General features: G+C 43.8%; 1 protein-coding gene across 1 annotated transcript in view; it reads right to left on the reverse strand.

The window, feature by feature from the left end:
* Positions 1–1644: 1644 nt before the first annotated feature.
* LOC133110158 (potassium voltage-gated channel subfamily B member 1-like) overlaps positions 1645–26515 on the reverse strand; it is a 45659-nt gene continuing 20788 nt past the window's right edge. The window contains exon 2 of the mRNA XM_061220055.1: positions 1645–3540. Within this exon, the coding sequence (XP_061076039.1) occupies positions 1645–3540 (1896 nt within the window). The remainder of the gene's footprint in view (positions 3541–26515) is intronic.

Consider the following 26515-nt stretch of genomic DNA (forward strand, 5'->3'; position numbering starts at 1 on the left):
TCCAGGGGTAAACTTTCCATTTGGAAGTAACTCCATGCCTTCTAATGTAGCCAACTGCAGTGGCTATTTCCACTGTCAGAAACAATCATTAGAAAATGGAAGATAAATGGAACAGTTTGCTAGTTTCTGGATGTGATGCTCTGACTTATGGTAGAACCTATGCACTTGTAAGTCGCTTTGGATTAAAAGCGTCTGCCAAATGACTAAAATGTAAATGTAAAAGTTGATGTCAAGGCAAGGTCTGGAAGACCAAGACAAATGTCAGATAGAATGGCCTGCTGAGAAATGCTCAGAAGAACCCACACATGACTGCAAAAAGTTGCAAACACAGGTCTAGCTGTCAACAGGACAACAAGACAACGTACTTTAAACAACAACAATCTACATGGCAGGGTTGCCAGAAAGAACAACCTCAACACAAATTGAAGTGTCTGAAGTATGCAAAAGAAAACACTGAGGAGCCTGAGGCCTTTTGAACCATGCGCTTGGGACTGACGAATATTGAGTGGAAGGAAGAATGGATACCACCAAATATCAAGAAATTCTAGAGGCTAATGTTCAAAGGTCAGTCCAGACATTGAAGTTGAAGAGAGGTTGGGTATTCCAGCAACAATGATCCAAACCATACCTTAAAATCAACCATGAAGTACCTCCAGGAAAGACGGATGAAGGTTTTGGAATGGCCACCACAGTCCCCAGACTTGAATATTATTTAAAATCTGTGGAGAGATCTCAAACATGCCATACATGCAAGGAGGCCAAATAATATTTCTGAGCAAGATGTGTTCAGCGAGGAAGGATGAGAAAAATTGCAAAAGCGAGAATTGAAAGAGTTTACAAGTTCCTATAGTTGCCCAAGGAGTTACAAAGTACTAACTGACACTGGGCCTTTTTTTTTTATTTTGGAACTTAAGAAAAAGTAATCTTGCTTTAAAATTTGAAGAAATGTATCATGTTTAACATTGTACCATTTAGAGGTTTGCTTCTGTTCACTTAATTATTTGGATATTAACAGTACAGGCTTTTTGACCAGGGGTGCCCACATTTTTGCACACTACTATAACACACACAAATACACCATGTGTATACATATACGTGCATATAACTAAGGCCAGTTTGAAGGAAATAAATCTCTATGAAGTAATCAGCAAATTTCTTCTAACTCAGTCTGTTCAATAGTGCCTAAATCTACATCATGTGACTGGTCAAGACAGGGTGTTCTGACCATGTCTCTCTCTGTGACTCACTGACACGCCCATTCTGTTCTGTTTTCTTGTCCCACAAGTCCAGTATTGTCCCTGCCTTTCTCCATGCCTTATCCCCATGATTGGGCTGCTGTCAGACTGCACAACGGTCACAACACTGCCCTCCTTGACAAAATGGAGGGATCACATGATTCACCCAAAGCTCCTGTCAATCACTGCGTTCATCACTGAGTTGCACGGTCTTCACTGAAGCCAGCAGATATTAATATTGAGAGCCTGGTTTACATGTCAATGGCTTAATTAGAAGCTTTTCATGCCATGCAATTAAAGCTCCTGACGTTTGTGTTATTCCTTCTTCTTCTTTTTTTTTACCAGTGTTCTTCAGTCAAGCCTCCCCTCTCTTGCTTCAGTTCCCTCTTTTACCACAGGACATTCTGGCTCAGATTCTGTCCCGGTAGCGGCTGGATGGATTTCTCTCACCCTGGCTCATGTGGTTCTCCTGCCCACCACCTGGCCGGGCGTCCAGTGGAAACATGCAGTTCTGACCCAGCATCTTCTGGGCCACCTCCAGGTGGTTTGCACCCCGCTGATGGCCGGCGTTGACACTGAACTTGGGGCTGGTGTTTCTAAGAAGACGCTTGGAAGGGCTGGTGTCAGCACCATCATGCAGATGCTCTTCATCGTCTGTGTCAGCGTCAATATACTTGCTGATCGATGCATCGTGGAAGGTGAAGATGGCAGGTGTCAGTCTCTCCGGGGATCTGGGCGGGGTCCTGCTGCTGGCCGTGGTGTAGACAGATGCCTCTGGGCTCAGGAGGGAGTGGTCAGAGAAGGCGGCGATGTCAGAGAGACCGATGTTTCCTCCCCCTTGCCCAGAGGAGGACTGGCTGGCTGCCACTCCCCGGAGCTTAGCCTTAAAGGCGCGCGACTTCAGCAGGTTGCTGAATCGTGAGGAGCCCCCAGGCTTGTTGCCAGTCTCCAAGGTGGAGCCTTGCTTTGAAGTATCACATGCAGTCAACATGGGCTCATGCTCCAGGGTGGTCTCCAGTGCGGGACTGGTACTGACCCGCCCAGGGTGGCTGGTGGCCGGGCTGTGTGTGTAGCGGGTGCTTTCGGGGAAGTCTGTGGCACAGCTGATGAAGCTGTCTAAACTGGACATGCTCCTCATGTCTGTTACGCCCCCGGGTGTGGCTAGCAGTGGGCCTGTAGGCCCCGGCATGCTGTCCATCTCTATCTCTTCCATCTTGTTTGTTGCCTTGGAGGGGTCTTTGCTGTTGAGGTTTGGATGGGACTGAGACTTGGACATCTTATTGTAAATCTCCTCCAGTGTTTGCACATTGAGTTGCTGCGGGCTCGAGAGCTGGGCCTTGCTTGGTGAGACTGGCTCCTTTGCATCTATAGTGCTGGCCTCCAAGGCCACCTGCTTTGCCGCCCACTTCCAACGGGAGGGGGACAGGTGGTTGTCCTGAACCTTCCCCGCACTCTCAGTGTTTTCACCGCTTTTTGCCACCACCACGTCCATGAGCTCCACGCTGCGGACAAATGCATCCTTTATGTTCATGGACACGATGCTGCCATTCCTTTTGGCCCTTTCCAAGGCCTCCCTTCGCTTGATGGCTTTCTCCTGTCTCTTCTGCTCCTTGTAGAATTCAGAGAAGTTGTTGACAATGATGGGGATGGGCAGGGCGATCACCAGTACCCCGGCAATACAGCACAGTCCCCCCACAATCTTCCCCAGAAGGGTCTTTGGGTAGATGTCCCCGTAGCCCACTGTGGTCATGGTAATAGTGGCCCACCAAAAAGAGGCTGGGATGCTCTTGAACTTGGTGCCATCCTCGTCCTTCTCAGCAAAGAAGACTAGGCTGGAGAAGATCATGATGCCCATGGCTAGGAAGAGGATGAGGAGCCCCAGCTCGTTGTAGCTCCGCCGCAGGGTGAACCCCAGGGACTGCAGGCCCGTGGAGTGGCGAGCGAGCTTGAGAATCCTGAGTATCCTCATGATGCGGAAGATCTGCACCACCCGCCGCACGTTCTGGAACTGCAGCACGCTCTTGTTGGATTCGGTCAGGAAGATGGTGACGTAGTAGGGCAAGATGGCCAGCAGGTCGATGACGTTCAGGGGGCCCTTGAAGAACTTCCACTTGTTGGGCGAGGAGAGGAAGCGCAGCAGGTACTCCATGGTGAACCAGGCGATGCACACTGCCTCCACATGGGCTAGCTGGGGGTTGTCTGCACTCTGCCCAAACTCGTCTGTGTCCTGCAGCTCCGGAAGTGTGTTCAGGGACAAGGCAATGGTCGACAGCACAATGAACAGGATGGAGATGATGGCCAGGACCTGTAAGGCAAAGCAAATTAGAGATGGGGCATTGTTATTACAGTCACACAGGCCACACATATCATATATAATATATACCATGAATAACATATGTATGCACACAGCCATGTATTTTAAAATTTATTGAATGTAGAGTTGATGCTGCATGATACCCTTGACAAATTGAATTATGATGTGAAACAGTGGCTCAATAGATATAAATACATGTGCAGTTTGTCTGTGGACAGGCGTGCACAATCATATGGATGGCCATTTGTTTGTGTGCATTTGTATATAGTGAGTGCATACTGAAAATAGAGATCACATACATTAGTTTAAATGACATTGAGGATGTTCTATTGCATCTTTTGTGGAGCTGATCATTGTGGAGCTGTATTTGAAATGATTAATTCATGACCCACTTATCAGAGCTTCTGCCTTCTCAATATCAATGAAGACACAATCACTAAATTGGCAGATTAGTACAAGCTGACATACAAAAACCCTGAAATGATCAATATAATTGAGTAACAAACATATATTAGAAAATGAGGTGGCATGGATGTAGAAATTATTTCACTCCAGAGTTGTTTTCATTAAGACTTAACCCTTTCCACTTTACACCCCCAAGAGGGCAATTTCCACTAGTCCTATAAAAGTGTCAATATCTCAAAAACTATTTACTGTCCACACATGTTTGACAACTTAAATTAAATAAGAAACTTGTACCATTCAGATATTTGAGACAGAACAAATTGTCAGAGCTTGTATATAGAGTGTACACAAAATATACACCAAAATATAAGAAATTACAAAGCTTCATATGCTTCTATAGTTTAGAACTGAATATCTCCATTTCTAAGTCAAGGACCAACCTAACTACTTTATATTTGTGCACAAACTTGATGTCAACTTGTTTACAAAATTTGGTAAAGATATCAACAAACATTCAAATTCAACATGAGTTGTCCAAAAACTACACTCAAGAGTCCCCAAATCTATCCAAATACAAAGCATCTGCATATCAGTTTGTCCAGACACATGAATGATCAGAAAGGCTTATTTTTCTATTAAAACTGATTATTCTTTTATGCAAAATGTAAATAGAATTAACCTTTTATAAAGCATGCCCAAAGTACCCAAAACATCCCCAAAAACAATTTCTCATCCTAATGCTTTCTAATCAACCTGCCTCACAATTAAAATGGAACTTTATTTCAAAATTAGATTAACCAGAGCCCTGTTAGCCTTGTTAGCCAGTACAATTACAGGTTTAAATATATACATTCCTGTACAAGAAGCTTACCGTGTTTTATAGTAATTTCGTACTGAAATGAAGTTTCGTACTACAATAGGAAGTAATTCAAGACTGCATTCACGTAGGTATAGTCCTGGCCAAAATATCATTTTCTCAAAAACGGCTGAACGAATTACAAAATAAGCTTCAACTTTAGTCAGAAAATAGTCTTCATAATCAGGTGGGATATTTGAGTTTTATTGCCCTGCTTTGCAAATAAGATAAGCATACAACCTGATGTTCTTTTTTATTATGACACAGTTTTTTTACGACATAAATATGAATGCAAGAATAATTTGAGACCTGGATGACTCAACCACAAGGGGACAAAGTGAATAGGGTTTTGATTGATACATTCAATTATCAGCTATGAATCAAAATGAAAATCATAACAATGGCAGGCCTAATGCTTCTGAGAGAAATAAACCAGGTGTTGAAACAATAACTATCACTGCAACGATTTCGCTATATTCATGGTGGTAAAGCTGCTGCACCTCCCCATCTGATACTGGGAGTAATTATTCATTTCAGAGGTCTGTGCAGGCCCCTGATGTGCTCAAGCACATGAGACATGATTAAAGCACACCAGCATAGTACGTTTTCTTCTCTGTGCAACAGAGCTCTCAGTAATTCTGTTTCTGTGTCTGGTGAGTGACAGAAAGGAACTGATTGGACTTATTTGCGGAGCTGGGGAGGGGACTGCTGTTGCTGGTGTTGCTGTTGGTAATAATGGTCAGATCGTTGTTGACGAGAATAGTAGGAGTTGGTGACTCTGATTGCAGACAGTCTTCCATCCCAGAGATTGTGATATGATGCATTGTGATATGATGAAATGTATCATGTATCACTGTTTCAATGCTACCTCAACCCCAGGCAAAGAGAACAGATTTGCAAGTTTGGGATGCCATTAGGGATATAATCATCTATTGATGATTGTGTCCACTGCAGTGAAAGACCACAAAGTAGAAACTGGACTTCATATGTAAATATGGGGCTCATTTCACAACATGAGATGTGCAAGATGCCACAGATTTATCCTGCTCATTTGGAGTATTTCACATAGAAATCACAATTGCAATTCACACATCATGTAGACAATCAGTAAATCAGTAAAAAGGCTAGTTCATAAAATAATGCCTTAAGTATACTTTTCCCATACCATTTCCCATACTCTGTAAACTACTTCTAAACTTTGTATCCTAATTTGGTGGACTTTAATGATGCTTTTCCCATCCCAAATCCTAAGCAGGGAACTTAAAAGTACACTTTCACTTTACTTCCAGAACTAAACTTTGATCACAGTTCTAAAATACTTAAAGTATATGTCGAGTAATTAGTTTTGATTATTGACTTTGAGACCCAAAGTTACTTTATTAGAGGAACACACACTATCCTGTTCCCCCCCCCAACCCCACTGCCTAACATTCCACATACTGAACCAAAAAGACCGTTTGATTTAAAAAAATGAACTAATTAAATTCATTCATTCAATCATTATCCTAACCCGCTTATCCGAACAGGGTCGCAGGGGGGCTGGAGCCTATCCCAGGATACATTGGGCGAAAGGCAGGAATACACCCTGGACAGGTCACCAGTCCATCGCAGGGCACACACACCATTCACTCACACACTCATACACTCATACCTACGGGCATTTAGACTCTCCAATCAGCCTAACCTGCATGTCTTTGGACTGTGGGAGGAAACCAGAGTACCCGGAGGAAACCCACGCAAACACGGGGAGAACATGCAAACTCCACACAGAGAGGCCCCGGCCAACGGGGATTCGACCCCGGGACCTACTTGCTGTGAGGCAGCAGTGCTACCCACTGCACCATCTGTGCCACCACAAATTAAATTGAATCCATTAATTTAACATGTTGGATCAGTGAAGGGTTTTAACAGTTGATGCGCTTGTGTTTGGTATTCAGAGTGCCGAACATTACACAAGGGTGTTGATTGTTAAAATAGCTGGATTTGAAAACTGACCATATTTCACCTTAATCTTCACTTCCCCGACATATAGCATGTTAGGATACAACATTTAGGAGTAGTTCATTACTGGTATATGTAAAATGTAGTCCAGGAAATGGGAAAATGTAGTTAAAATTATATTTGATGGACTTAAGTAGGTCTATACTTCAAACTTTTATGCACTGCTGTACTACTGCACAATCAAAGGAGACAGCATAGTTGCAAGGAAGAAATTTGCTTGTGCGAATCACAAAACGATTTTGTGAAACAAGGCCCAGGACAGGATGTTTGGCCAGACAAAGGAGAGGATGGCCGCTGTCAATCCCACACAAGGTCGCCGTCAAGTCACCGTTCCCGGCTGCAGGATTACGCCCCTGCACTGCTCAGCATGCATTATCTTTAATTAATCCTGGCATGAGCCTGGAAAGCCAGCCATGGCCTTCGAGACAGGACGGAGGAGAGAGTCCAGCCAGCAGGGTCACAGTGCCTGCTAGCTGTGTAAGACATGCATGGAGTGGATGAAAGGGTTCCACTGGAACATTGACCTATACTGGTTGGGAAAAATCTGGGACTGAGCAGTGTGTTTCTAACACTGAGAGAGAGAGGATCAATGGGAAGCTCAGGAACATAGTGGCTTGCTGAAGATGTAGGAGTCTGTGGGAGGGAATCTTATCTGAAGCCTCAGTAAAGAATTCAGCTTCAGTGTAGCTGAGAGGAGACCAGATGGACGGTGCAGGACAGAGCACTGTGGTCTACCCCTCTGTATTCATATAAACCTGCTAGGATTCGAACAAGCAGAGAGTTGACAGTCTGTCCTCCTTTTGTATTGATGCTTTGTTCCAGGCATGTCCAGTCTGAAAAGCATCGATGTGGGTGCAGTTGTTTGTTTTAGCCCAGCCCAAGACACCTGATTTTACATATAGGTCTTGATTGACCCGCATCAGCCCTTTTAAGACACACTGCTTTAGAAAGTAGAGATGACAACAGAGATAAAAGGTGAGAGGCACAGCACAGAGACACAGCTGAGAAGGCCAAAGAGCTGGATTTAATCTGCATTAAATAGGCTGGATAAGGAAATTCATATTAAGTGATAAATTATTTTTAAATGTGTCATGTAATGGTGGTTTCAAGATTCCCTTACATTTACTGCTCATCATCAATTATTGCTTGCCTTCACAATCTCTGCTCACTTTTACTCATACAGGACGGTCAACTGTAAAAACATTTCAGGGTCAACAGCCAGGGAGCTGCAGGTGAAAACACATCAACTGGTGTGCGCACTTTTTTACAGGAAACAGGTGTGCACAAGAACGTACAGTTATTTAAACTCTTCTTAAATTGATGCATCTCTTTCCTTCTTGGAGGTTTCATCTAAGCTGCCCTGTATTCTGTTCTAAACTCATTTTATTGTGGTTAAAAGGCAGCTAGGGAAGAAAGCTCAAACCCTGGGTAATTCATAGGATGGATAATTCAAGCGCTGCATTTATCAAAATGAAGTACTTTGTGTTCCCTTATGGAAATGTCCCAGTCCACGGCACTAATAAAGGCAGCTCAAACTCCAACTGGACATGTGTGTTAGTGCAGCGATGCTAGAGAACGCTGAGTTCTCTCAAAGCTGACAGAGCATCCCAGACTGTAGCCCCCTTATGGCCCAACAGCTTCTGAAGGGAGAGACAGCCCAGGCCTCCAGCCCCCCTCTTCAATACAACGCACATTTATGTTGAGAAATAGTCATTCAATTTCATCATCTTTTGAAGCTGCCTGAGACTCATATTTGAAGCAGCCCCAGTTACTCTGTGATGCAAAAGCTCATTTGGCTGTTGACCTGTATAGATCAGCATAGAGGTTTTTTAATGCAGAGGTACAGAATTTGACAGGTGTGTCATAATCAAAAATATGTCTGTGTGTGGGGGTGTACATGCTGCATGTGTGTATGCACAATGTTACATCATTGCCCTCATTACGTACAGATTTTGGGTCAATTATAACGCATACATTTACAGCAGTGTCTCTAAGTGAGTCTATAATGTTTAGCTGCATATTTTTTGCTCTGTTGCACGCATGTGGAAAATGATTAGCTTACAACACAATGTTCCATTAAAACATCAGTCAGAACACATTGCTTCCATTTTAACTGATCAAAGCAAGCACTAACAGGACATATGCTCATCAGATCATGGTGAGATATATTCTGGCACAGAGACGTGACTGAACTGCATTTAATGACTTGCATCATTTACCACTGGCGGTTGTGCAGTTAGACACCGCAGGTGCGTCTGTGGCTGTCGGAGACCAATTGAGGCATGACCAGCTGTCTTCAAGTACTTTATCCATTCTGGGCATGCAGCCAGTGACAGCGGAAAAACACCTGTACCCAGCACCTTCACCTTCGAAACACCACTAACAAGCATGCTGAACACAGAGAAACCCCACTAACCAATGTGTAGACCAGAGAAAAACTCCATGAGCCATTGTGTAAACCACAAAGAAACGCCACTAACCAGCATACAAACCTCAGAGAAACACCACACACCAGTAAACAAACAGCAGAGAAACAGCAATAACCAATATGTAGACCATACAGAAACAGCATTCATCTATATGTGGACCACAGAGAAATACTGCTACTCAGCACATCCACAACAGAAACCTTACTACCTAGCTACATATGTTCATTCATTTAACTCAGTCCTCCTTTGTTCTATGAAGCCCCCAGAGACACTAATCGGAATAACTGAGCATAGAGACATGCCAAGCCCAATCACCATTAAGTCAACCTAAAGCATCAGAAAACTCACAGCCATGCAAGGCAATTTCAGGACAAAGCCAGACCCATCTTTGGAGCCCACAAGCTCCAACCAGCAATCCATGTTACTCACAGAGCTAATAAATCACTGGCAAGCCAACACCCTTCAGTAAACTTCACTACACTGGCCTAATGCATGTTTATGCGTGTGCATTTAGGGACTGGAGTGGGTGTAACAGTGCCTTTAGTGTCTGTGTCTTGAAGCCATGTACTATTTACAGGTGAAACCTCACACACTATAGAAGTTGCTCTGGCTGAGTACCAGAATTATGGAGCCCCAGTTGCTGGGAGATTGGGGGCAGTCAGGAGTAATGACCAGGAGTGATGGGGCTGTTAGGCTCTGAGCTAATGGAGCCTGAGGATCTATAACGCACCTTCTGACCCCTATACACACCACGCCTCTTCTCCTTCCCCTGATCTTGGAACCTTGGTAATTAGACTGGAATGTCACCCTCTCCACCCTAATATTCAACATCTCAGGTCCTGTGAGCTATACGCCTGTCGCTGAAGATGCAGAGACAGGTGGGGTGCACACAGCCCTTGTGTGGCTGAGTGTGAAGGGGGAGTCGGCAGGACAGGTACCCCAGTTTCACAGCTTCTTTCAAGTACACTCCTGAGACGTCAGTGTCAGGAGATCAGTGCACAAAGCGATCCTTGCCTCTGCATGCAACCGTGGAGGAGTTTGAAAGACACATTCCATATCAGTCCATTTCTCCCTGTACTGTTCCTGGGCGTGGAGTCCTACATCGTGCTGTAAGACCCACATGGTGGGCCCCTGGAGCCCTGCGGCTGGGGATCTTTCAGGGGCAAGTCCAGCGGTAATGAAAGACGAGAGTGAGTCACGGGGAGGGTCTGCTCGCCATGGAGTATCGCGTAATGGGCGGACGGCTTGATTTAGCGCAGCTCTCTCAGGAGCCAAGCAAGGAACTGTGTCAAAAGCATCCTTTGGACTGCCTTTTTGGGGAGTTTCAGACCACAGGCGCCAAGGAGATAAGGGAAAGATGTACGAGTGGTTTAAGGTCAGTTAGGCTATAAGGACCATTAAAAACTCATGAGAAAAGAATGTTCGCCAAAACATTTGTGACCTATCTCATGACCCCATAGCTGGTCACTTCCAAGGGGAAAGACTCTGGACAATACCACAGTGCCCTCCTTTGGGCACTGCTTTCATTACGCCAGTGACTGCTCTCCTGGATGAAAACTTCAAAACTGTTGTTGAGATGGTCAATAGACCCGGTAAAACCTTGTAAACATTGCCCATGTGATCCTTGTAGTATTGCATTATGTCTTATGTAGTAATAACATGAATTGCATGTAAAATGGATACTCAGGAGGGAGGTTTCATGATAACTGCACCATAACAAGACATTAGGATAATCAGTTTGGTATGGATCCAGTAAAATCAAGGAATCGGATGAGATACATTCCATACCAAATGGAGTTTAATAAACCATCGTTTCAGGAACTCAAGGTAAAACTGGACAGTGGAATGTCCTCTCTGGTAATCCTTTAATAGTCTATTTACCCTTACTTAGCAACCCCCAAGGGTGGGGGTCTAAATTCCAGATTTGACAACCCCTCCAGGCTAATTTATGGCACTGCCGCCTGGATCAAACACATGATTTGGCATAAAAACAAGGGAGACAGACCAATCAGGGAAGATCGCACTCCACTTCCTACACTGTGCAGACTTTGTATATGCGTGTAGCCAAAGCAGGCTGGGTAAGACTATTTACTCTATACTTCTATTTTCAATTAGTCTATTCTGTAATTGGCTATTGGAATTATAAAGCTAATAACCTACCTGTCTGTGAATAAACTATTTTATTTGTAACTTGCGTGATCTCCATGACTCTAATTCATCTTGTACCTTTTTCAGCCTAAATTACAACTGAATACTCAGGGGGAAATGGTGGCTAAAGACCGACTGATCAGAGGCTTGGTACATTCGTGGTAGTTCTAAGCTGAGAGGCCGTCAAGATCGGCCCATAAAAGGATTGGTGGTGCATGGCTCTTGTAATTTGGTGCGAAGGGAACCCATGGGCGTTACGACGCTGGTTCCTGTCAAATTAGCTCTAAGGAGCCCATTTAATGTACGCCGACCTGGGCTCGCAACTATCATGTCAGTGTAGTGCATGTAGTGTGTTGGCTAGACCCTCAGCCTCTGAGTTCTCCGCCAAACTGAGATTTCAGCAATAAATGCTAATCGTGGGAGCATATATTGAGTAATGGTGGCGCCGGTAAGAGTCGAGTGTAGCCACTCCCGAGGTTCGCGTATGTTTCAAAACCAAATTTCTAAATTATATTTTAAATGGAGTCAGATAAACGAGTAAAACTATAGTAACCACTAAGCTTACAATATAGCCCCATTTGTGCACGGAGAATAATGAGAATTTTACTGATCCGTTTCAGGCCAGCCGTAAGCGGGATATGGGGCAGGTCAATCCATATCTGACCCGTGGCAACGGACCCAGTATATTCTTAAACGTAATTGTGCTCTGTTCTTGGACAGAGGATAATCATTAAAATCTCTTATTTACTTCACAACAGCCAAGGGAAAAACTCATCGTCCCTTCACCTCCTGCTATGCCCTCATTGGTCTAGCTGTGAGGGTTCTACAAATTAATAAATTAATTTACACCAGATGAGGTCCCGGTAAAAAGGGAGACAACTGAGAGATATAGGCAAAAGAGAGAGGGAGTGAGGGAAAGACCAAAGAAACAAGAGGGATAGTGTTTGTGTGATGTGTGTGCGTCTGTGTGTCAGTGATGGGCGATAACAAGTAATACCATAGCTAGTATGCCAATACCGATACTTTTAAAAGTGTTCTTGTGTACCTAAAAAGAGCAAATGTTTGTGATTTCTAGAGTTTAATAGTTGTTTACAAGAGTTTAATAGTTAGCAAGCAGCGGCGCGCAATAGGAAGTAACTTAAATATACGGGCAAAAATCAGTCCCCTAAAAATCAGACAAAAAATATTGGTGAGTACTGGCCCAATATGTGAAATCAACAACGTACCAGGTACCAGGAAGTGAAAGTAGGGGACTGTCCATCAGGTGGCAGCCATAGCCCTTCATGCAGGTATGGCCACAGCTGTGATTCATTGCAATCACCCCCAGCACGGCATCGCAGTACGAAAAATCGCTTAAAATAATAATATTGCTATATTTGTAATGTGTTGTGTGACTGTCTGTGACTGTGTGTTTCTCCACATGCCTGTGTGCGTGAGGAGTGGAGGGAGAGGGTGGCAAGGATCAGCAGTTCCTTTCCTACACAATTATTTGCTACACCATTTAATTTTTTTCACCTTTTCAGTCTCAACTTTTCTTAGAAAATAAATATTTAAATGACTGGTTAAAGAAAACATTTGCTATTATGGTAGGATCTGAAAAGTGAAACATTGGGATCTTGTGTGTGCCTGCGCATATGTAGGTATGTGGTGTGTGTGTGGGCGGGAGGGGGGGAGGGGGGGGGGCATTAAGAATGTTTGTCACTGGTTTAGGACAGCACAGGATAACTATAATAGGATTGAGTTTCTATATAAAGCCTGCTAAGACAGGAAGTTTTATTATGTCTGCTGGCTGGTCTGCGGCATGGATGTTTACTAATTTACCCAGAACCCCACAAACTGCCACCTCGCTTCATGTACCTGGCCTGCGAGGGAATTCTATGCACTCAAATCACCACAACACAAAACACACTACTGGAAGGCGTGGGAAAAAGAGAGCGGTGATAATCCTATTGTGTGCATTAGGGCTGTGATGGTGTAGAACCTGCACAGCTAGACCAATGAGGGAATAGCTGGAGGTGAAGGGACGACGTGTTCTTTCCTGGCTGTTGAATGAAAGATTTTAATTAACAAACTCCGCACACGAACAGAGCACAATTATGTTTAGGAATATACTGGGTCTGTTGCCACGGGTCGGATATGGATTGACCTGCCCCATATCCCGCTTACAACTGGCCTGAAACAGATCAGTAATATTCCTAATATTCTCCGTTCGTAAACGGGGCCGTTTTGAAAGCTTAGTGGTTACTCTCGTTCCACTCGTTGATCTGACTCCATTTAAGATATATAATTTAGAAATTTGGGTGTGCAACTTACGCGAACCTCGGGAGTGATTACACTCGACTCGTACCTGCGCCACTATTACTCAATATATGTTCTCGCGATTTAACATTATTGCTGAATATTTCAGTTCGGTGTAGAACTCAGAGGCTGAGGGTCCAGTCAACACAATACATGCAACACTGTCATGATAGTTGCGAGCCCAGGTCGGCGCAGCATTAACTGGGCTCCTTAGAGCTAATTAGACAGAAACCGGCGTATTAACGCCCATGGGTTCCCTTCGCGTCCAATCACAAGAGCCATGCCTAACCGACCCTTTACGTTGGCCGAAACTTGCTGGCCTCACAGCTTAGAACTATCACAGGGGTACCAAGCTCTCAGTTCGGTGTAGAACTCAGAGGCTGAGGGTCCAGTCAACACAATACATGCAACACAGTCATGATAGTTGTGAGCCCAGGTCGGCGTAGCATTAACTGGGCTCCTTAGAGATAGTTCGACAGAAACCGGCGCATTAACGCCCATGGGTTCCCTTCACATCAAACCACAAAAGCCTTGCATAGCCGACCCTTTACGGTGGCAGAAACTTGCTGGCCTCACAGCTTAGAACTATCACCTGTACCACGGGACTGCCGATCGGTCAGTCCTTGGTCCCCATTGTCCCCCTCAATATTCAGTTGTAATTTAGGCTGAAAAGGTACAAGATGAATTAGAGTCATGGAGATCACGCAAGTTACAAACAAAATAATTTATTTCCAGACGGGTAGGCAGTTAGCGTAGATTAAAACAGTCAATTACAGTCAATAGACAAATTAAAGATAAATAGAATAGAGTGAAATCTTACCCAGCCTGCTTTCGCTACACACATATACAAAGTATGCACAGTGTGGGAAATCGAGTGCGATCTTCCCGATACTTACATACACGCATACCTACATAAGACATGTTGTGTGGGAAGTCGAATACGATCTTCCACTGCTACACATACATACATACATACCCAAGACATGTTGTGTGGGAAGTCGAATACGATCTTCCCCGATTGGTCTGTCTCCCTTGCTTTTATGCCAAATCACACGTTTGAAACCAGGCGGCAGTGCCATAAATCAACCTGGAGGGGTGGTCAAATCTGGAATTTAGACCCCCACCGTTGGGGGTTGTTGAGTAGGGAAAATAAGATGATTACCAGGAGAGGACGTGTAGGTTTTCCCTTGAGTTATTGAAACTATGGTTAATTAAAATCCATTTGGTATGAAATGTATCTCATCTGATTCGTTGACTTTACTGGATCACATCCATACCAAACAGATTATCCTAATGTTTTGTTATGGTGCAGTTATCATGAAACTTCCCTCCTGATTATCCATTTTACATGCAATTCCTGTTACCATTACATAAGACTTAATGCAATAATACAAGGATCACATGGGCAATGTTTTCAAGGTGTTACCGGGTCTATTTACCATCTAAACAACAGTTTTGAGGTTTTCATTCAAGAGAGTAGTCCCTGGGGTAATGACAGCAGTGCCCAAAGGAGGGCACTGTGGTACTGCCCGGAGTCTTTCCCCCTGGAAGTGACCAGGTGTGGGGCCATAAGATGTTAGGCACATTCCTTTCCCGGGAGTTTTAATGGCCCACATGGCCTAATTGCCCGGGAACCGCTCATCCACCCACCATATATCTCTCCTTTATCATCTTGGTGTCACTGGTCTGGAACTCCTCAAAAGGTACTACAAACAGTATTGTCCTTTGTCCCTTTTGACACGCCCCAGAACCCCCACCTCACAAATGGCAGAGTCAACCCCCAGCTCACAGGCTCTTCACAGATGGCAGCCCCATCATATCTATGAATGCTGTAGTTGGGAGTTTTCATGATAACTGCATTATGCTGTAAATATGTCTTTGTGCCTCTCATGGTAATATACCTTTTGGATAAACCTGATTTGGGTGAATGAAAGGAAAGGAGACATCCCAGACTGTTTGGTTTCTTCTCCTTATCTCCGAAATCCAGTTCTCATCCATCTATAATTTACAGCCAGGCCCACCCGGCAGGGGGCTAAAACACCTGGCTTCTACAGAGACTTTTTGTCCAGTTTCCCCTCGGCTCCTGAATGGTTGTGATATCAAAAGGTAGACTGTTACAAAAACTAGACCATTACACCAGTCGCACTGAACCAATCAGAATAACACCAAACATCACTATATTCTGACCTGGGATTATCATGAAACATCTTTATACCATCTCCAATATTCCTGTTCTGGAATGTGAGAAAATCCTTCTCTAGCTCTCCCCCACAGGCATGTGTGCCAATGGTGGGGGCTAACAATGTAGGAGGGGGGAAGTCAGCAAGCTGACCAGCGCATGAGACCAAATGTTCCTTATGACCGGCTTACAGATTCCCCCCTATGGCCCCGAGGGACAAACAACACAGTTCCAAGGGGTCACTGTGAAAGCCGTGGCTGTACATGTAATTCCTTGCGGATGCTTGGGGTCTCAATCCCGACAGTGTTGGCACCTGCAGGGGGCTGAGCACCGAAACAGCAGGGCTAGAAGATTTTAGGGAGTGGAATGAGGCTGGTGATGACGGACTCTCAGAACACCCAGTCCCACCAGTCCCACCATATGTAGGCATCCTGGGCAGAGCTGGTAGAGGAGCTGGCCCTGGACGACCCGTTGCACCAGGTCCATTAGGTCAGTCAGAGACCACGCACACTGTCCAGAAATAGTGTCCTTCCACCACAGAGAGACGTCCATCTCCAGCGGAATTCTCCTCAGAACGCAGATCTGACCCATTACGAAGTCCTCAATCACTTCCAGTCAATCAAGTGACTCGCTGGAAAGGTCAGACCTTCATGCGTGAAGGAGCTCATCTCGCTGATGACGTACTACTGTGGGTGAGACACCTGGACGATCTCAGCATGGCCAGACAAAAACTGAACACCAATACATTTGGCACAAAATGGGAAAATATTGTTAGACATATAATAATGACAAGATGTTTCATGATAACCAGTGCGAGTAGTCAATATGGTCTTCATGTCCCTTATAGAGATATGCACCAATACGGTGATCTAATTTAAATACCTGATTCTTCACTACTACGCAGGTTGAGCGTATGGTAGTGGAATTTAGATAGACCTGTCTTAGGTGAATCAAAGGAAAAGAAACCAAGAATCCAATATAAACAGTACAACTATTTATAGTAAACATACAAACAATACATAAACACATTAATGAGGTGGATAAAGAATATTTATCTTTGTTCTGACACAATCCACCTATGCCAGCCTAAGGCCTCAATGAATTCCCTTACGACATGACTAGGGTTCTTGTGCAGACAAAAGTCCAGAATATCTTGCTGGCAGCAGCAAACCACCCCTTGGCATATGTTCTGCAGGCTAAGACACGCTCGATGGTATGGGTCTGATGGACAAGTGAACAGCTAATAGAATGGAGCGCCTGCGCTTCAGATCTAACAGCCGTGAATATATTTTTTGTAAACTATGAATGATATGTTTGAGACCAGTGATCATCTGGTTTACCAAACTTGATGAAATTTAGGATAATGAATTATCCTATAAGTATTTGGAATTCAGGAACTAAATTATCGAGCTGTGCCTGTAGCCATGCATACTACTATATTGCAGTATATCGCATGCAGAACAGAATACTGGGACGGTTAAAACTAACATATACCAAACACAAGATGTATAACGCAGCCATTTGCTTCAAAATATAAACATTTATGCAGGGTGAATGTCTGCACAAATCCATACGTCCAATCAAAGAATTAATTAAAAACAATAAAAATATACACATTTATGCAGGGTGAATGGCTGCATAAATCCGTAATCAAATGAAAGAATGAATCAAAAACAATAAAAATATACATTTATGCAGGGTGAATGTCTGCATAAATCTGTAATCAAATTAAAGAATTGATCAAAAACAACATCAAAACAAAACAATTCATACACTCTCTCAAGATAAACCATTGAGAGTGCAGGTTCACTGCTCTTACAACAAGAAACACCACACATGACAAACACTTAGGGAAGGAGAGACAAGACGCACAAAGGGAGCAGTGAGAGCTGTGAGGGGGGGGCAGTGAGGAACTGAGAAGTTTGAAACTGTGGGGGGAGTAGAATGACCCATAAATCAGTCCTTGCCAGAAAATGACCCCCCTTGTTAGGTTTTATGCCCAGAGGTGTAAATAAGAGGAGGAATTGCTTCTTCTCTTTTACTCTGAAATTTGCTTAAACATTTTTCATTTGGAACACCTTCCAAAATATAAGCCAATTCAGTGTTACTGGGCTATACAGACCTCTCCTGTGGTACACACCTCACCATATAGGCACAGATGCCACAAGTCACTGTAAATCAGTGAAAACTTTAAAGGGTTCCTTTCATGGCATTAACTGGTTTATCTAAGGTCTAGAAAATATTCTAATATATATATTTTGTGTTAGTGGGAGAAACCACACAAACATACAATTAGATTTAGGTACACACATGCTTCAGTTACTCTAACTGGCATCCAAGTAAGTATATTAGTATTATTAACTAACAATTCTTAAATGACATGCACAGACATGCAGTATACCGTATATAACAATATAAATTCTCTGCATTCACAGTGGTGCAACTAGAGCACACAAAGTGAAGCAGAGGAAACTAATATGGTACACCAAGATGCACTATACATTTGGCCTATGCCTAAATAATTTAATTTATCCAATAGGACAAATTATATAATCAGGGATTTCATCCTGTTTTACAACAGATGTATCCCCACTAGGGCAAACGCCTATGTGACATCTATTATAGAACATTCAGTAGATTTAATTTTACATATGTCTATAACAAATATTTCACAAACTATTGCCTATGCATTTAATTATAAGTATACAAATGTTGCCAATACAGGTAGCACATGCCAGAGGACTCGGTTTCCAGCAGCTCAGAAAGACAGAAATTCTGTGAGGCGACACCCGATCCCCGTCTCAGAGGTCTAGACATAGGCACCACGTGCAGAATATTCCCCAACCTTGTAGCAGCGCATCAGAGGGGTGGAGACTTATATCTGCTGTGGCACCCAGCGGCCCTATGACGTAACATCGGGCCTAGTATACAGAGATATCGCAACCACTGATACAGGCCTCAATCACTGAGACTTCAAACTGCTGCTCCCTACGGACGGATACCCGATAGTTTCAAGTCTTGTTATAAACACCATACTTGTTATAACCACCACAATCAAAGGGCTTGAGAAGTATACCCGCCGTGGAACACAGACAACCTGGGAACCTAGAACATGCCCCTGATTCAGCACCCAGTTGCAACTTATAACAATTTCTGCAATTATCATGGAGAAACTTGCCACCGTTAACGGAGCTCAAGCTTACTCCAAAATTAATATTATATATGCGCATCCTAACAGACCGCACACATATATGTATTATTATACAACTTTCCAAGCTTACCAGCACATAAACCACTCATCTCTACATACAGATCTAAACACTTTTACCTTCTCTGTGACATGCTTGTTTGCAAACATGTTGCTACCGAAGCCTACTTGCTCTGTAAGCTATTAGCCACCGCAACACAGCGCCGTTACAAAACATGCACATCAACATTTCTCTCTCTTTACCTCCTCCAATAATTACGTTACATACCCTGAGAGGTAGTAACCTGCAAATATGACTGGATTTTACGGTCCCAGCCCTGTATAGGATATGTCGATTCCCTAAACAGTGTACATGCAGTAAAATAACACAACTCTCCCAAACATATGTCGATATGAAAGAAATTGTGCTACTCACCACACCAAGGACCGCAAAACCAGATGGAAGAAAAAACCATACACCCGCGGTAACGGGTATCATGCCGGAATGCAACAACACCACCAGTAAGGACAAACTTCAGACACCTCACCCATTGTAAGCCTCGGCAGACGAATCTTACATGGATGAAGTTTGATCACATAATGAAATTAGATCACGTCGGGGTCACCACTTGTAGAACCTGCACAGCTAGACCAATGAGGGAATAGCTGGAGGTGAAGGGACGACGTGTTCTTTCCTGGCTGTTGAATGAAAGATTTTAATTAACAAACTCCGCACACGAACAGAGCACAATTATGTTTAGGAATATACTGGGTCTGTTGCCACGGGTCGGATATGGATTGACCTGCCCCATATCCCGCTTACAACTGGCCTGAAACAGATCAGTAATATTCCTAATATTCTCCGTTCGTAAACGGGGCCGTTTTGAAAGCTTAGTGGTTACTCTCGTTCCACTCGTTGATCTGACTCCATTTAAGATATATAATTTAGAAATTTGGGTGTGCAACTTACGCGAACCTCGGGAGTGATTACACTCGACTCGTACCTGCGCCACTATTACTCAATATATGTTCTCGCGATTTAACATTATTGCTGAATATTTCAGTTCGGTGTAGAACTCAGAGGCTGAGGGTCCAGTCAACACAATACATGCAACACTGTCATGATAGTTGCGAGCCCAGGTCGGCGCAGCATTAACTGGGCTCCTTAGAGCTAATTAGACAGAAACCGGCGTATTAACGCCCATGGGTTCCCTTCGCGTCCAATCACAAGAGCCATGCCTAACCGACCCTTTACGTTGGCCGAAACTTGCTGGCCTCACAGCTTAGAACTATCACAGGGGTACCAAGCTCTCAGTTCGGTGTAGAACTCAGAGGCTGAGGGTCCAGTCAACACAATACATGCAACACAGTCATGATAGTTGTGAGCCCAGGTCGGCGTAGCATTAACTGGGCTCCTTAGAGATAGTTCGACAGAAACCGGCGCATTAACGCCCATGGGTTCCCTTCACATCAAACCACAAAAGCCTTGCATAGCCGACCCTTTACGGTGGCAGAAACTTGCTGGCCTCACAGCTTAGAACTATCACCTGTACCACGGGACTGCCGATCGGTCAGTCCTTGGTCCCCATTGTCCCCCTCAATATTCAGTTGTAATTTAGGCTGAAAAGGTACAAGATGAATTAGAGTCATGGAGATCACGCAAGTTACAAACAAAATAATTTATTTCCAGACGGGTAGGCAGTTAGCGTAGATTAAAACAGTCAATTACAGTCAATAGACAAATTAAAGATAAATAGAATAGAGTGAAATCTTACCCAGCCTGCTTTCGCTACACACATATACAAAGTATGCACAGTGTGGGAAATCGAGTGCGATCTTCCCGATACTTACATACACGCATACCTACATAAGACATGTTGTGTGGGAAGTCGAATACGATCTTCCACTGCTACACATACATACATACATACCCAAGACATGTTGTGTGGGAAGTCGAATACGATCTTCCCCGATTGGTCTGTCTCCCTTGCTTTTATGCCAAATCACACGTTTGAAACCAGGCGGCAGTGCCATAAATCAACCTGGAGGGGTGGTCAAATCTGGAATTTAGACCCCCACCGTTGGGGGTTGTTGAGTAGGGAAAATAAGATGATTACCAGGAGAGGACGTGTAGGTTTTCCCTTGAGTTATTGAAACTATGGTTAATTAAAATCCATTTGGTATGAAATGTATCTCATCTGATTCGTTGACTTTACTGGATCACATCCATACCAAACAGATTATCCTAATGTTTTGTTATGGTGCAGTTATCATGAAACTTCCCTCCTGATTATCCATTTTACATGCAATTCCTGTTACCATTACATAAGACTTAATGCAATAATACAAGGATCACATGGGCAATGTTTTCAAGGTGTTACCGGGTCTATTTACCATCTAAACAACAGTTTTGAGGTTTTCATTCAAGAGAGTAGTCCCTGGGGTAATGACAGCAGTGCCCAAAGGAGGGCACTGTGGTACTGCCCGGAGTCTTTCCCCCTGGAAGTGACCAGGTGTGGGGCCATAAGATGTTAGGCACATTCCTTTCCCGGGAGTTTTAATGGCCCACATGGCCTAATTGCCCGGGAACCGCTCATCCACCCACCATATATCTCTCCTTTATCATCTTGGTGTCACTGGTCTGGAACTCCTCAAAAGGTACTACAAACAGTATTGTCCTTTGTCCCTTTTGACACGCCCCAGAACCCCCACCTCACAAATGGCAGAGTCAACCCCCAGCTCACAGGCTCTTCACAGATGGCAGCCCCATCATATCTATGAATGCTGTAGTTGGGAGTTTTCATGATAACTGCATTATGCTGTAAATATGTCTTTGTGCCTCTCATGGTAATATACCTTTTGGATAAACCTGATTTGGGTGAATGAAAGGAAAGGAGACATCCCAGACTGTTTGGTTTCTTCTCCTTATCTCCGAAATCCAGTTCTCATCCATCTATAATTTACAGCCAGGCCCACCCGGCAGGGGGCTAAAACACCTGGCTTCTACAGAGACTTTTTGTCCAGTTTCCCCTCGGCTCCTGAATGGTTGTGATATCAAAAGGTAGACTGTTACAAAAACTAGACCATTACACCAGTCGCACTGAACCAATCAGAATAACACCAAACATCACTATATTCTGACCTGGGATTATCATGAAACATCTTTATACCATCTCCAATATTCCTGTTCTGGAATGTGAGAAAATCCTTCTCTAGCTCTCCCCCACAGGCATGTGTGCCAATGGTGGGGGCTAACAATGTAGGAGGGGGGAAGTCAGCAAGCTGACCAGCGCATGAGACCAAATGTTCCTTATGACCGGCTTACAATGGAAAGGTGTATTTTTGCACTTAAGTAATTACATTGTCCCCATAGTGTTCCTAAAAGGTTAATGGTACACGGACTGACATTAAATGGTGAAGGTTTTCACTTGAACATGACAGCAGAGACTAGCATGCACTCAATCATAAGGACAATTGTCGTCTACAGCTCAGCATTTTCCTGGCCACGCTGCAAGGACAGAGACTACAGTCAGAGCTGTCTCGTGTCCTGCCCTGACACCTCACTCTCTCATCCTGACCCACATGCCCTGCCTCCTCGGAGGGCGTAATTGGACCATTAGCACATCTAAAGCACAGGAAACCTTTTCACAAGCCAGCTGCCACTTGGAAAACACATTACCATCAAGACAGACAGGGAGAGAAGTTGTGGTGGGGGGGGGGGGGGAAGCGAGAAAGCGAGAGGAAAAAGTGAAAAAGACAGGAGAGATTAAAGGAGTCAGAGAGAAAAATTGAGAGAGTGTGCAAGAAGTGTGTGAGAGAGAGAGAGAGAGAGAGAGAGAGATGAATAAAAGCACAGAGCCAAAGAGACAGAGAACGGTGAGAGAACCAAGAGAGTGATGGTAAAAAAGGTAAAACTTGAATATCTGAAATCAGAATTCTGTGAAATCAATGTACAAAGTATAAAAAAAACTCCACTACCAGCACTGAACAAAATATTGAAATTCAATTTTGGAAACATTAAAATCACCCAACCCTTGCCATTAGCCATAGCCATAGCCATAACCGAATGTAGGGAAAACACCCCCAGCCAGCTGAAAATAAAGCTCATTGCACTAACACCAGGGCGGCCTGTAGAATAGTGGTTAAGGTACATGACTGGGACCCGCAAGGTCAGTGGTTTGATCCCCAGTGTAGCCACTATAAGTTCCGCACAGCCGTTGGGTCCTTGAGCAAGGCCCTTAACCCTGCATTGCTCCAGGGGAGGATTGTCTTCTACTTAGTCTAATCAACTGCAAGTCGCTCCGGATAAAAATGCCATTAATGTAATGCAATATTATGTCACAACACCAACTAAATTATATTATCTATTAGAAAAACAATAAGGCAGGCCCTTATTAACAGTTAAATATACAGTATAACATGCATGGACAATATAAAGGCACCGTGAACACAATTTAGCCATAGAGACCAGCCAGCACCAGCAGACTTCCCAAAGAAGAAAGTTGGCTCACAGAACTGCTGAGCCAACTTCCTGTTCTTGTTCTTCATGGAGAGAGGAGGAGAGAGAGATTGAGAAGAAAGAAAGAGGGACATTCTGATTTTCAGGATGGGGAATTGCCTTCAGTGTTCATATCTTTGTGAGCCTGCTGGGGCCACACGGCTGAAACTGAGAGCCTTGAGTCAGCAGGGCCCAGAGAGGGATGGGCTCCTGACACAAACAGCCTCCTGGAACACCCGATTCTCTGGAAGGCTGCTTCAGTTCTACTGCCAGACAATGGAACTTATGTTACACAAGGTAACACAATAAAGGCTGTTCCTCATTCTTAACCTTGTCATTTAGTAAGGACATGGCATCAATAATTAAAAAATCTAATAATGGAATAATGGAGCAACAGAAAAAAAGAGGTGGTTACCCAGGAGTGTTCAGATTATGACACAGCAGGAGAGAAAGAGTGTTTCCTGCATATCACATCATGGACCGTAAGAACATGAGATGTGATCTTGAATTATTTTTCTCTTCTACTGCAAAAATGCATCCTGCTCCATGGTCACCTTAGATTATTTATAAAAGGGTGGATGGGGTGTCCATGTTCTGTGAGCATTCATGATTTATATTGTATTTCGATTCTTGTACTGCAATGCTGAAAACCAATATGAATACAATGTCTTTTTACATTTATATCTGAAAAACACTCAGTCACAGTCATGCGTTTACATATTGTAAGAGAAAAGTACTCCCTGTAGGCTGTAGGAAGATATATTGTATGAAATGTACATATAAAATAACATTTCTGTTGTTAAAAAACAACCTCTCACCAGAGAAATGACATTTCATTCACTGTAAGTGCCTTGTTTTTGAATGCCTCACTTGGCACTCATAATGCTTCTCTGCGCTGATGTCCCGATCAAGCAACTGCACAATATAATTGCACAATATGCAATGTCCCTGAGTGGAGTCAGGAAGAGGCACAGGATGCCAAGATAGGAGAAAATCACTTCAGACAATCATGGTTGTACAGGAGGACAGTTCATCCCCCTGTTTGGCTCATTTTCTCAAAATGCTTATCATGTCACAGGCCTCTTCTCTTCCCGGTTTCTGATAGGTCAGGTGAGATGGGTGGGTGTGTGTCAGATGCATTGTGATCCAGTGACCCTCTCTTGGACTGGACTGGATTACTTAAGCAATGCTCCACAGTTCCGGTGGTAATAGGGCTAACTGAGGCAGTCATTGATTAACTGTCTGGAGGAGGATCAGGGCCAGGAACCCACTCTCTCACTGCGTAGGCCCACCCAAGCACTGAAACGCAGTGGAGCCAGAGGCACAGAGGAACTGCAGTCAGCTTACTGCATCTTACAGCATGTATCCTTATCCTCAGACCAGTTTCCAAACGCATGTCATGAAATTGCTTACATTAATGGTATCTTCTAAAATCATTTTTGTCGAATAAATAAAAAATCCACTAATTTAGAATCAAATATAAAAAAAATTAATATGTGAGGCACATAACATAACACACTAAGGACACATTTAGAGAGCACTACAGACTCCCTGTACTTAGCCCTTATTAATCCTCTATTGGAATAAACAAAGTCAGGAAAAAGCCTCTTACATTCACTGCCAACACACACAAATGTGGTGAAAAAAAAAGAAACGTGTTAGGACTTAAAAGTAATGTAAATACCAAGAATGTGGAAAAGTTCTTCCTGGAAAAACACTATCCATCAAACTTAAAATCAATCTAAAATCAAAACACAGCCACTAATAAAGTATGTTATCGTACAGCAATCTGGAATACTGTTTTTTATTTAATAGCAACTGTTTTTATATGAAGGATTTTGATTTAATCCAGGCATGTAATTAACCAACAATTTACTTTATGCATTATACTTGGATGAGCAGGTTCCCATCTTGGTGTTTGAAATGCCTGTCGGTTGGTCAGTGCTCCAGATTCACAGTGCACATGACACACTCATTTCAGCTTCTTCATTCAGTTCTGGCCCTGTCCTCCAGGTGCCATTGAATACATAGAGCTGAAAGGCCTGAGGTTAAATGTCCTTGCTGTCTTGCAAACTCTCTCATGCGCTTACACACTGGCTTTCTTGCTCCGTCTGCTCCAGCAGGCTTTCTGGTGCGCTCAATTATGGTTCTCTTGCTACTTGCAGTCTTGTACTTAAATATATATATATATATATATATTTACAAGCATTGTATTTAGTATTTCAGTTGTTTTGCAGATACCGGTACCCCAAAGATTCTTAAATATTTTTCATTTTACCAGCTGCTGAAGAAATGCAGCCAATATGCATTGTCGGTTAAACTGCATGCTCAAGCAAACAGCCAAGTCACGATCACAGCTCCACTGCCCCACACCCCTCGAGGTGTCCACTGCCCTGATTGTGCTGAGCTGACTCTTTGATTGCGAACTTTGTGTTCCTGGAACATCTGACATGAGGTGATAATGAGGTGTGGACAGATGCTATTAGTAAGTGATGTTTGTCATTTTAAAAAGTTCACTTTGGAAGCCCTCACCACTCTGAAGCACTTTAGGACTTGTAAGCACGCAGCCTAAACACAGTTTTGAGTGCACCCTTTTCTCATAATGATGTTCCTCACACACACACACACACACACACACACACACACTTCTGTCTTAAGAATGTGCAGAGGGACTGCAGACTGCTCCATATATCAAGCTTCCCGAAGTGATCCATGGGCCAGCGCATCTCCTCTTCACTGTTGCAAAGCTCAGGGGGCTGTGAGCACTCACAGTCCAAGCAGGGAACCGTTTCCCAAGCTTAGCTATCACACTATCGCTCAGTGACCTCCAGCCCCCAGGGGTCTCCACACCCGGCCCGTAGCTGTGAACACATAATCAAAAGATCAAACCTCGCTATCTGCGCGAGGGCTGCCGCTGGCCGTCGTCATGGCAACCACCTCACGGCCCGCCAGGTGGCGATTACGG

This window comes from Conger conger, chromosome 14 (genome assembly GCF_963514075.1).
Source record: "Conger conger chromosome 14, fConCon1.1, whole genome shotgun sequence".
In the NCBI taxonomy this organism is placed as follows: Eukaryota; Metazoa; Chordata; class Actinopteri; order Anguilliformes; family Congridae; genus Conger; species Conger conger.